We start from the raw sequence: 12,969 nt of genomic DNA, 5'->3' as shown, positions 1-12,969 counted from the left end.
ATCCAAAGAAGACATTTGAATGTCCTTTAAGAAGCCTGGAGAATTGTTCCTGAGGACTGTTTAAGGAAATTATAAGAAAGCTGCCTCAGAGAGTTCAGACTGTGCTGAAAGGTTGTCACACCAAATATCAACCTTCAAGCTCAGAATTATTTAAACTCTGTTTTCCCCTGATATACTGCATTACTATGTATGTTTGCACATTTCAATAAATCATTGCACTTATTTCCTCTTTTCAAGAGTTCAAAAGTTTTGCACAGTACTGTTTTATAGTAAGTAAGTATAGTATAATATAATATATATATTAGATCTAGAAGCGGCACAGTGATGGACTGCATAGTTTCAATATGCAAAAGTAATACAGGTCCACATAGAACAAAAACTCAACAAGAAATCAATAGAATGATTAAAAGTGGGTCTTAAACTGACACGTCATCATAAAAATGTAGTTAAGTTATTTTTCTGAAATATTTTCTGCCGGGGTAGAAAGAGCAACAGTGTGCTGATACTTCACCCAAATCTTTGGAAAAGCCACACAGCAAAAAGAATTATGTGGAGAACAGCACCCTCTGGAGGTTGTAAGGCGGAACTACAATTTAGATCTGGTATTTGGTCAAGTGGTGAGTTCAAATATTCTGTGTATTTCATGTACGTATACATTTGTCTTTTCATAGTTTAGTGTCATTTTATATCTGTATTGTGTGTTTACTTTTGTTTTTCCATCAATTTGTGCTACTTTGTAATCTTTTAAAAATCTTTTTCCAGTTTTGCACCATTTTACATCACTAATGGAAGACTACCACACTTTGTGGTTCTTTTGATCTTTTTTGCTAATATAGTGTTACTTCACATAATTTTCTGTCTTTTTATTCGCTTATTACATTAACTCATAAACTGCTGGCTGAAAGTAGAGGAATGTATGATTCATGACTGTACCAGCTTCTAGTTTTGTCCATCATCTTTATTTATGTATAGGTTTTACTTATTACTATTGTTTAGTTTAATTGTACCACATAAATTATGAATATTCAGTAGCTGTAAGTAAATTGAGGGGGAAACACCACTATTAATGGAAACTTTAAATACTTAGCTATTATTTGATCATTTAAATAGTAAAGACTGTGTTACCTGTTTGGAAAGAAAAAAAAATGTTTGAAAACTGCTAGCTGCCATTTGTGTGATTAAAAGGTAAAAGCCACATGGGTGCTCATATTCATGTAAGGGTGACTGCTCCTGTCTCGTTAGTTGGAAGACTTCTGACCAGTGAACAAAATGTGTATTAAAAGATCACTGGTACATAGAAAGTGGCATACAAAACCCCCTCCAAAACAGCAAAGTTTGCTCACACACAACAGAAGAATACCTTGTTGTTGGTGTTGCTTTAATCCCTGGAGATTTACACAACATGTGGGCTGAACTTACAGAGGAAAGTATGTGGGTAGAGTTTAAAGTCCACCAGAAAGCCCAGGTGCACCTGCAGACTCAAACTCTGTGCTTTCTGACTACAGTTTTTCTGAAAGCAATGAAAATCTGCTGGACTAAAAGCCTTTTTGTGTTTTCGCATGTGCCCTTACTTCCAAGTTTTCCGTGTCTGCAGAAATATTATGATGAAGTGGATCTCTTCCACTCATTTCCACATTAATCCACCTCCTTTTTATTTCCGACTCCACCAGAGTAGCTAAAAAACATATTTATTATTGGTTATTAAGACTCAAAGTTTATCTAAACTACAGGAGAAGTGCAATGTTCTTCAAGACATTTCTGCTCTGCATTTTTTGCCTTTGCTCCTGTGAATGTTACTCCTAAGATATTAAATTAGGGATATCTGCTGCCTTTGACTTCACAGAGACTTTCTAGAACAGTCTGAAGCCTGATCTTTTGCTCACATACTCATTAATATTTTGAACCTTTGGCCATGTTTAATATAAAAACCCACTGTTCTAAGGCATTTAAGAAAATAAGGAAGAGTATAAAGGAGGATGACAGGCCTCACTCTCCTGGCAGCCCTTCAGCGTGCTGAAATAAGAGTATATGATGAACTAACTCTGCTGTAATGCCACTGTTAAACATCCCCCTCCCCCTCTTTCAGTTAAATCCATTAATGAAGAGACAGACTGGCAGTGATGCTCTGAAATACAGTGAGTATTTGTTTGTAGATTATCTATTACAATGTCAGAACTAAGTTTTCTTTCCTCCTGCGTGTTTATTTACAATTTAATGTACCAAATTCATCGTCTACGCCCCCTTGTGACACAGCATGGCGTAAAACCCGCCTCCTCCTCCTGGCTGCAGTCAACGGATCCAGTCGGTGTCCTTTACTAAAGTTCACAAACAACGCGGAGAAGCGGTGGAAATAATCGTCAAGAATAAGAGAGAGAAACTTGTCTCCACAAAGCGAACAGGTGGGACTTTGTCACACCCTGTTGGATTTAATTCAGGAGAAAATCGTCTCTGCGTGGTGTTCGTTTCGAAGGTAACAGAGGACAGCGGTTATTTTTACATGCGGTACTTGAACGCAGCACACTTCTATTAAACTGAGATTGTTTTTTAATATAATTAGGGGAGTTTACTTGGGTGGTGGCCAAGCCGCTGACTTTTAGGGTGGAGGTAACACGCTGGGTCTTGGCTACATTCGGCTAAGCTAGCACGTACCTGCAGCCGGACTTTCACAGATGAAACTCTACCTCGAGCTTCAGTTAGGGTGAAAAGTTTCTCGTGTTTCTACTTGTCAGCCACAGAAATGAGCGTGCTGAGGTGTTTTAGCTTTAGCAGAGGGGCTCTGTGGTGTGTAACTAGGCCTCACCTTCAGGAGTGTACTCCTACCAGCCGCAGGTGGGTTTCTGCCTGACTGCTTTGTGCTTCCAGTGCAAGAAGGAAAAAGCTCAGGCTTCCATCTGTTATTGAGACAACATAACTGTGTATTTCCAGTACGCAGTGAAGCGGGATGAGTTAAACACCTGGAGTCATCCAGCCAAAGCAATGGGCAGTGCTCAAGAGAGATGAAGAATGCATGAAGTTAATGAACTTTGGCCATCAGTCCAGAACATGAACATGAACTTTACCCTGTCTGTGTTACTCAATTGTCACAGTTTCTCTCCACAGACTGCTCTCAGCCATGACCCAGGTCGTTCCTCCGATCCTCTCCGTCACCCCGAGTCGGGCTCTGGTTGATGAGAAGTTTAAAGTGTTGGTGGAGAATCTTCCTCCGGGATGTCCGGTAACCGTCCGCTCCCTCCATCACTCCGAGGACAAGGACGACTGGGAGGCTTACGGGCACTACGTCAGCGACCACAGTGGCGTCGTGTCAGGTGGGCTTCTTTGTTTTCCTTTTTTTTTTTACTTACAAATACAACCCCCCCCCCAAAAAAAACAAGTACCTGAAAAGAATAATAAAGTAAACCAATGAACAGATGCATAAGAAGCTGACGTTAAAAATTATATTTGTACATTCACACATAATTGGTATAATCAAAGTCACATTTAGTTTGCCCATTTATTAAGCAGGAAACACTGAATCCATTCCAGCTCCTTTGGTGTAAATCAAAGTGATGACAGGTAATCTGGAGATGGATACCTGCAGCTCATTTAGGTTGCACAGGCAGTCCGGCTGAAGGCTTCCTGTGTCCCAGAGTCTGACATAATGCAACAGATGTACTCCAGTGGGATTTTTATTGTTTTGTTTTTTTTCCTCTACATAATCTTTAAATTCAACCAAATACTTTTTGGTATTACTTTTTTTTTTTACATTTTTATCTAAAATCAGTAAGTGTTATTGGAAAAAGTGTTTTACTTTTGATGTTTTTGTTGCACATGTTTTGTTGAACTCTTAATGACATCAAATTTTTATCTCACTTTTAATAAAGCAAATAAAACGAAATAAATTGGCTCCCCCCCCCCCCCCTTGCAGTATCAGAAGATTTAAGTTATGGAGGCACATACACAGGAAAAGAGCCCATGGGTTTGCTGTGGAGCATGCGGCCTGTCCCGGGCAGCCGTCCAGGCCTCAGGTAACACATTCAATCTTCTAGTAAATCTCGCTTGGCTCTATAAATTAGTTTTAATTACTGGATCAAAATTTAGGCTTTTCCCCAGTGACATCATTGGTCTGCATTAAATCCCAAACAGCAAAGGTAGTCTGGACATACTTCTGTCCAGATGTGTTACATATCTAGATAGAAATCTGTCAATTTGACGACTAATCTGCCAATTTTTCTCTGATTAATCGATTAGTCAACGATTATTTCAATGACTCTTATCATCTTTTCCTGTGGGCAAACCTCCTGTTCTAGGCTCCAGTACCTCACCTGCTCAAGACTGCCCATCTGTGAATATCACCCTGTTGTCTCATTCACAGCAAATTAAAATAATCACTCAGGAAACATATGAATTTGAAAATAATCACATGTATTTTTAACATTACTCAACAGGACTCTCAGATTAAAAACGAAATAAATACAAATGTTAGGTAATACAAATTAAAGTGCTAGAAGTATTTAAAAAAAAATGCTAAATTATAAATGGGTTCTGGCCATAACTTCAGTTAAAGCTTCAAATTAAATCAAAAATATTTCATTTTCCAGTCCAAAATAAAAAGTTTCCAGATTTGTTTCCAGATAATTCGGTTCATGAATTCACGATTGCAGTGACATGCTCTGGAGTGACGCCTGCTTTTGAGATGATGTTCCCAGCTGCTGATAACCATGCTGAAAATACTCTCGGTAATGACTTCAGCTATTTGAGACATGCAAGAGCCTATGAGCTATAAGACAGTGTAGCTACTCCTGTTTAATGGTTTACTATCACATTTCACTCATTAGCTAACAAAACTGAACTGTTTTGCTGCTCGCACTACGTTCTTTGTTAGTATTGAGTGCAGTCTTGGCAGATGATATAGGTGATACTGCCCCCATAGTTTAAAAGTTCTGTGCTCATCTGCTGCACCTTCCCTGTCTCTGTGGTTGCCGTGCTCTGTCAGAAAATGACTAATTACTGGTACAATACCGCTTGACACTGTGAGGTAACCCTGTCGATTGATTCAGCATTGTGCCCTCACTCAATCCACTCGACGGTAAGTCAGCTACTTTGTTTGTTTTGTTATCTGGTCTTTAAGGGATGACGTATGAACCCTGCTTCTGGGTGAAAAGTACTCTGCGTTTATCCCAGGCTCCTTAGCCAAATTTACTTCTGGTTATCTTATTACACATTAAGCTGCAGTCAGGCACCCTAGCCATTTACAGCGTTACATAAACAGAATTGGTCCTGATTTGTGATTATTAAAAAATAAGTGTAATAAAATATTAATAATGATAACACAAAAAAAGACTTGACAAGACAAGACAGGACTTAAGATGTGAAGAGAAGGATTTTAAACAACTCTAAATGTCAAAAGAAGCCTATTAGGAGAAGCTAATACAGGTGAAACATGATCTTTTAGTGATTCTTATAAATGAGGAGTTTTCCTCACACGCACACTACTGCATGTTCCACAGCAGGTGGCTCTCTCCATAGCAATGACAATCTATGCCATGTCTTGTGATACTCGTTTCCCTTAGGCAATATTATTTTCTAAATAATCTAAGGAGCTTGGAATGAAAAGAGCACAGTCCAGAGATGGCAACTATTATCCTTTGTATCTTCCCTAGGGCTTAATACCCGGGACTCACCACCTTTTGATCTTAGAACTGAAGAAGGATGAGAGATGAAACATCTTCAACAAACCTAAAGAAGTCCAGCTGCTTTCCTTCCCAAGCTCCTTAGATTACCATGATCTCGATGACAGAGAACCTACACAGACCTATAAAGTAAACAGTATTGATCCTACTACAGGACCCTGTTGAACTCCATAACTAACTTTTGCTTGTGTAGGCTACTCTTTGTTTAAACTGTAAGGTAACTCATGTCATTGTTGGCCAGGTTAAGGAAGATGAATGTGTGCACACCCATGCTGGTCACCGTCTCGGTCCACAGTGGACACGAGGGCTTCAGGGACCAGGCCCCTCTAGCCTCAGTCCTCACAGAGAGATGGTACATGGCCCCTGGCATCCGGAGGATCAATATTAATGAGCAAGGAGTGCAAGGGACTCTGTTTATACCTCCAGGTACACCTGCAGCACCTGAAATGACACATTTATTCTCTTAAATACGTATTTTGTTGGGGGGTTTTTTTTCAGAGTGGCTGAGGTTTTTCTTTCATAATGGTGAAATGTAAAATACATTCTGCTTTTCCTTAAAATATATTCTCATATTAAACATCCCTAAAGGAAAAAAAATCTGTGTACAAGTAACATGTCAAAAAAGCAAAAGCTCAGGCTTCAGGCGGATCCAAATACTGTGGGATTGAAACATGTGGGCAGGGCTTGTATGCCTGGTGTGACCATATTAGTGAATTCCTCTCTTTCTGACAATATACAGATCCAAGAGTAGAAAAAAAAATCCACCTGATGTTCGAGTTTTAAGCTCGCAAGGATGACTTGCACCAAAGTCATTTTGTCTCGTTTGTCTGACTTCAGGTCCTGGACCGTTTCCTGGGCTGCTGGATATGTGGGGAGGTGGTGGAGGGCTGCTGGAATCTCGTGCTGCCTTGCTCGCATCTCACGGTTATGTTTCTTTGGCGCTGGATTACCTCGGATTTGACCAGGAGTCTGAAAATTTGGAGTTCAAATACTTTGAGGTTTGTGTGACAGATCACCATCCAAAATGATGAATTAAGGCGTGCCAATCACTTCCATGGCCACAGGTGTATAAAATCAACCAGCTAGGCATGCAGACTGCTTAGTTAATTAAAAAATGGGTTGCTCTCAGGATCTCAGTGAATTTCAGCATGGTATCGTAATAGGATATCACAAGTCCAGTTGTGAAATTTCCTTGCTACTAAAATATTTCACACTCAACAACTGCAACTTAGCCATAAAGTGGCAGGCCTCATGAAATCACACAGTGAGGTCAGCAGATGCTGCGGCACATAGTGCACCAAGGTTGCCAACTTTCTGCAGAGAGGGGATGGCCCCTTCTTGATCCTACGTGCCTGTGCACCAGTGCACAAAGTAAGGGCCATAAAGACATAGAAGAACTTGACTGGCCTGCACAGAGTTCTGGCCTCAACCATTTCTTGGACTTGGACCCATTCTTTCCAGTATTGGTCAATTCAGTGAGTGCTGTCAAACAAATCCTTTTTAGGCTGCAAAGATATACTACCAGTTGTAGTTAATCATGATAACTTACAAGAAGTTAAAAGGTCTTGACTTTGTCAAGTTAAAGGACACTCGAGAACTTTCAGGTCCACTTATTAAAGACTGAAGTGAGTGTATGTAAATATATGACCCTGTGTAGATTAGAGAAAACCCAAAATAAATTCAAACGTGTGCACCCATTTATTGTTGTTTAAAGTCACGTATGTTGTACAATGATTCAACTCTGGTAAAAGAACAGTTCAAAGAAATCATTAAAAGCCCAAAATTACTCTGACATTCATGTCCATGATGAGTGTTTGTAAACTCCTCATTACATCTGTACTTATTATTTAATATTCTAATTTTCTGATCTCTTCAGACGGCGTTTAATATTATTAAGGACCATCCTCAAGTGATGCCAGACAGAGTTGGAATTTTTGGTCTTTCCCTCGGTTCACTTGTTGCTGTCACTTTGGCAGCCTACAGCACCATTGTCAAGGTCAGAGTGCGAGGGAAATGACTTAAATTTCTTCTTCTTTTATGTTTAAAGTAGACCTGACCTCTTTCTTACTCCAACTGAGGTATAAATCAAATTGCGTAATTTGTCATTTCATTCCAGCCTTGTTGTATTGTTTGTATCAGCTGCAACCACTATTATCCAGCACGGGGGAGCACAGTCACATCCAAGTTTGAAGGAGTAACCAGGTGGGTCCTGTCTTTGTCGGTCCAATAAGCTATTATTACTGTTTCGTAATTACTAAACGTGTTATGACAGGCAGCTGTCCAAGGCACGCGTGAATGAGGACAACCAAGTGATCTGGAAAGATGTTGCTCTGGAATTCATCACTGACCCCTCAAACATTGCCGAAGTGAGTGCTGGAATATACTGCAAACACCTGCATGTTAAATACCAATACGAGTCAGTGCTGGACCTGTTTTATTATTTGTAACATTGTTTTAAAGGTGTTTTTTGTTGACAGGTAGGCAGAATTAACTGCCCGACATTGCTGGTTAACGGCTGTGATGATCAGAACTGGCCCACAGTGGAGACGGCGGAGGATGTGAGGTCACACACACAAACACAAATGCTGTTTATGAGGGTGATGGATGTCAAGAATACTGGGAAGTTGGCAGTTCTTGTTTGAGTATTGTGAACATTGTGTGAGGGCCAACTATAAATGTGAACATTAACATACAGTTAATTTAAGGTTGACCTCTGACCCTCAGGTGGCCAGGTTGATGCGTGAAGCTGGAAAGGAACACCTGTTGAGCAGATTAGCATATCCGGACACCGGACACCTGATTGAGCCACCGTTCTCACCTCATTTTAGAGCTACGACCTTTGTCATGCGCAGCAGTAAAGAAAAAGGTCAGATTCCCACACCTGTACAAAGGCTTTGCCCTCACTTCCTGTTTCTTATCTGATACAGATTCTGGTCATAATAACAAAACTTCATCAAGCATCAAGTCAAACTTTTGGGATGTTGATCTGATCAGTTAAGTGGTAATTAAAGACCAAATGAAAAACAGGTGGACTAGACAAGCAACAATGAGACAACCAGGAATGGTTTTACAGGTGGAGACCACTGACATTTTATGCTCCTACATAGTGACACCAGTTATAGGGATGTTTAATCCCTCTAACCTTTTGTCTTTTTAACTTTTTTTCAGTAAGACAGCTGCAGCTTTATAGCCTTTGTACTTTGTCATCAGTTAACTTTGGAGTTGGTACAAAAACCTCCAAGATTAAATAAGTGTATTCGGCATTAAGAGGGAACATATAGGGTATCACTGGGTGGTGTTGGTCTGAATCTGAGGGCAGCTCCTGTAGTCACAAAGAGAAAAGCATCATCTCAAACTATCAAAGTTTATCCCTCAAATCTAAAATAAAGCTGTTTCTTGCCAGTCCTCACACACTGATCTGAAGTTCTGCTCTTACGTTTTTTTCACTTTTAGTTTCTGACAGCTGACATGTGAACTGTTCAACATGGGCAATAATTTATACGTTATCTAGTATATTATTAACAATTGGGTCGATGGTGCTTTTTAAACAGAGATCTGCAAAGATACCTGGGACTCTCCACCCTCTGATCTTAGAACTGAAGAAGCTTCTCGGGTGAGAGGTGAAGCATCTTCAAGAAACTTAAAGAAATCCGCTTTTCTTTCTAAACTTCTCGAGTACAATGACCTGGATGAATGAGAACCTTCACAGATAAATCTACCTCGTTTCCTCAGCACAAATCTTGTGGAGCTTGTGTTTATCCTCAGAGCGACTGATGTCATTTAAAATTGATAAACGAGTTTTAAAACGAGGGAGTAATGGACACCAAGCAGCAGATCAATCAGCATAGAAACAGGCTGTAAGCTGAAAGAGCCAGGCTGTAATAATCTGTTTCTAATGCTCTATTTTTCAGTATAAGACGTGTGGCCTGGCTTGTTCAGAGCACTTTTTACTGGGCATTGTCTTAAAATGGAGATAAAGAAAAATGAATTTATATTTGCTGAGGTGGCTGTAGTGGAATCACCAATTTGCTAAAAACAAGTCTTTCTCTCCTAATGACATTCGGGGCATCCTGAACTCATTTATTACATCAACGTATAACGAAACATTACAAATAAATTTACTCAAGCCTATACCCCATAACACCCAGAATTGATCTCCTCTGTGTTTGTCACAATCCTCACTGACTGCCTTTGACTGTCACTACAGTCACACCACTCCTCACATCTTGAGAGGAGGATATTTGGTCATTTGAGCAGATTGGTTGCAGGACTTTATTACTGAGGTACACGGGTACCAGCCCATGTGCGTCATTAACTTTGTATCGAATGCAAAAAAGCCCAGGCGCTCATTAAAACAAAACGTTTGCCAATAAAGTACTCTGGAGTTATCTGTCCATTGATCCCTCCTTTTAAATATGTTAAATCGTATCAGTCAGGGTAAACAAACCCCAGCAGATTTGTGCTGAGGAAATGAGGCATACTTGCTTATTTTGTGCAGAATATTGTGAAACTGATTATCACCAGTTAACGTGGGTCGGTTTCATGATTTTTATGTTTCAAAAACACAAATCTTTTTTTTTTCCCTTTTTAAAACCCCAGTAATTTTATTGTTGTAAGACTATAATTTTGATAGATATATGCATTTGCACAAGATGGAGACCTTTTTATTCCAGCGTCTTTAATAAATCAAACTATATGACACACTGTCAGACAGATGATCATTCAGTGAAAATACAGTGGCTTGCAAAAGTATTCGGCCCCCTTGAACTTTTCCACATTTTGTCACATTACAGCCACAAACATGAATCAATTTTATTGGAATTCCACGTGAAAGACCAATACAAAGTGGTGTACACGTGAGAAGTGGAAGGAAAATCATACATGAGTCCAAACATTTTTACAAATAAATAACTGTAAAGTGGGTGTGTAATTAATTATTCAGCCCCTTTGGTCTGAGTGCAGTCAGTTGCCCATAGACATTGCCTGATGAGCGCTAATGACTAAATAGAGTGCACCTGTGTGTAATCTAATGTCAGTACAAATACAGCTGCTCTGTGACGGCCTCAGAGGTTGTCTAAGAGAATATTAGGAGCAACAACACCATGAAGTCCAAAGAACACACCAGACAGGTTTGAGAAATTTAAAGCAGGCTTAGGCTACAAAAAGATTTCCCAAGTCTTGAACATCCCACGGAGCACTGTTCAAGCGATCATTCAGAAATGGAAGGAGTATGGCACAACTGTAAACCTACCAAGTCAAGGCCGTCCACCTAAACTCACAGGCCAAACAAGGAGAGCGCTGATCAGAAATGCAGCCAAGAGGCCCATGGTGACTCTGGACGAGCTGCAGAGATCTACAGCTCAGGTGGGGGAATCTGTCCATAGGACAACTATTAGTGGTGCACTGCACAAAGTTAGCCTTTATGGAAGAGTGGCAAGAAGAAAGCCATTGTTAACAGAAAACCATAAAAAGTCCCGTTTGCAGTTTGCCACAAGCCATGCGGGGGACACAGCAAACATGTGGAAGAAGGTGCTCTGGTCAGATGAGACCAAAATGAAAATTCCTGAACACGGAGAGTAGAATACATAAACAAATCTAATCGGTTAAGGTAAAAACCTGAGAGCTGACTGCTCATCTTAGCTAGCTAGCTAATGACATTAATTACTGATTCGCTTACAAACACACATTTAACTTAAGAAAAAAGTGCAACGGTTCTGCGGGTCCTTCCATTGATTAGTCGAGTTTGCTGCAGAAAACGTCAGTTTGCAACAGTCAGTTGTGGTTTTTGGAAACACTGGACTGTTCTTTATTTGTACCGTTATTTATTTGTAGTTTGATCCCAATTCCATCTGCTAACCTCAGGATGCAGGAGACCAATACTGCAGCCAGAAACCAGAGGGTGAAAAGAGATGCTTTGGCTTCGTTTTTCAGGCGCTGTTTCCTATAGTCATTGATTTATACATGGACAGAACATGGATAGACTGGCACAAAATATTGATATTTATTAGTTAAATATAACTGTGTTTTGCAGTGATATTACTGTGGGGAGGACAAACCAAACCTCACTCGGATGCTCAGGAGGACTCCTGGAGGAAGATTTTGAGCTTTCTGCAGTTTCACCTGTACTGCAGCCCAAATCTCAAAGCAAAGATATGAAAAAGTTGCATGATGCTGCTCAAAAAAATATATACATCAATTTTTCAACCATCCATGAATTCAAATTTTTATGGAGGGACATCAACCAAACTGTTTTTCTTGATTTGTAACTAAACAATATTTTGGCCCATTTGAGTCCCCTTTGTTAAAAGCTGACTTTCCTCTGATTGGCTAACTTCTGGAAGCCAGCTGAGGTGTAGCACCCATAAATTTGTTAAACAATGTATGTTACAGATTTCTACAGATATCTATAATTTTCCCTGTTAACTAAAAATAGCTCACTTGGTTCCCAATAGAAAACCTGTTTGGTTAGATTTAGAAAAAATTATGTTTTGGGGTTAAATTGTTATGGCTGAATTTTGGTTTCCTTGTTGCCGTGGCAATGCTATTCAAATCATGCTCTAATATGTTAAAATAGCAGCACTGATGCCCAGAAGTTAGAATATATTTTTAATTTGGATCTTTTTGAATTCCATGAATTAGACATTTTACAATTCAAGTGGCAAATAATGAGACTTCTGTTTTGTTCTGTAAGATCAACACCCTACAGTATTGGAGAGAAAACCCCAACTATCAAACTATCCTGTGTGAGCAAGCACTGGCTGACAGTGGGGAGGAAAAACTCCCTGTTGACAGTAATCCATGAGATAGTGGATGTGCTTATTGACATATTATGTACTGTCTCCCTCAGTAGAAGCTGTTAAATGTTTGTCATTAGTTGTTATTATGCATTAAACAGTGTTTGTTAATCTGGAAGCTTCATTCACTCAAAGGTGGTTTTTATTTTTAATACAGGCCTCAATGTCTCTTTGTGTATACTTTATATACTCAAATTACACACACAAAAAACCCCCTGGGGGCTGGCTTGGCCCTCGATCTTGACACCAGTAACTGACTTCCAGTGAAAGCTTTTGCTAAAATGTGATTACAGTTTTAATATGGAGGCCCTGGAGTGTCAAAATGAATTAATTAAATACGCCATTAAATAATAGTTTCTTTAATTAAAATTGTAATTAAATGAATATTTCAATAATTAAATGCCCATTCATTTTATTTAAAACATTTAATAAATTATTTATTCAGATTTCATGTAATTAATGACACAATTCATTATGTATTTAATTAATGACACATTTTTACTTGA

The 12,969-nt window shown here is 39.4% G+C and overlaps 1 protein-coding gene across 4 annotated transcripts; it reads left to right on the top strand.

Moving 5' to 3' along the window:
• Positions 1-2,253: 2,253 nt before the first annotated feature.
• LOC116336459 (acyl-coenzyme A thioesterase 1-like) lies at positions 2,254-12,581 on the top strand. Of its 4 annotated transcripts, none has more exons than XM_031760345.2 (11): positions 2,254-2,399; positions 3,100-3,305; positions 3,905-4,004; positions 5,911-6,095; positions 6,507-6,667; positions 7,546-7,665; positions 7,786-7,871; positions 7,942-8,035; positions 8,147-8,227; positions 8,394-8,535; positions 11,701-12,581. In XM_031760345.2, the coding sequence occupies exons 2-11, from the start codon at positions 3,113-3,115 to the stop codon at positions 11,823-11,825; spliced, it is 1,287 nt and encodes a 428-aa protein (XP_031616205.1). In that variant the 5' UTR covers positions 2,254-2,399; positions 3,100-3,112; the 3' UTR covers positions 11,826-12,581. The 4 variants fall into 4 exon arrangements, with proteins under 4 accessions (XP_031616205.1, XP_039457517.1, XP_031616204.1 ...); XM_039601583.1 differs by having other exon boundaries at positions 2,266-2,470; positions 3,087-3,305; XM_031760344.2 differs by having other exon boundaries at positions 2,267-2,470.
• The last annotated feature ends 388 nt before the right edge of the window (positions 12,582-12,969 follow it).

Source organism: Oreochromis aureus, linkage group 17 (assembly GCF_013358895.1).
Source record: "Oreochromis aureus strain Israel breed Guangdong linkage group 17, ZZ_aureus, whole genome shotgun sequence".
NCBI classification, from domain to species: Eukaryota; Metazoa; Chordata; class Actinopteri; order Cichliformes; family Cichlidae; genus Oreochromis; species Oreochromis aureus.
This window is presented reverse-complemented; position numbering and strand designations above follow the sequence as displayed.

Bases quoted from the DNA above. Each gene is read 5' to 3' on its own strand.
- LOC116336459 (XM_031760343.2), top strand. From the start codon at position 2,738: ATGAGCGTGCTGAGGTGTTTTAGCTTTAGCAGAGGGGCTCTGTGGTGT. The intron at 2,830-3,099 runs GTGGGTTTCTGC...TTCTCTCCACAG, and splicing joins TGTACTCCTACCAGCCGCAG to ACTGCTCTCAGCCATGACCC. The intron at 6,668-7,545 runs GTTTGTGTGACA...TGATCTCTTCAG, and splicing joins TGGAGTTCAAATACTTTGAG to ACGGCGTTTAATATTATTAA.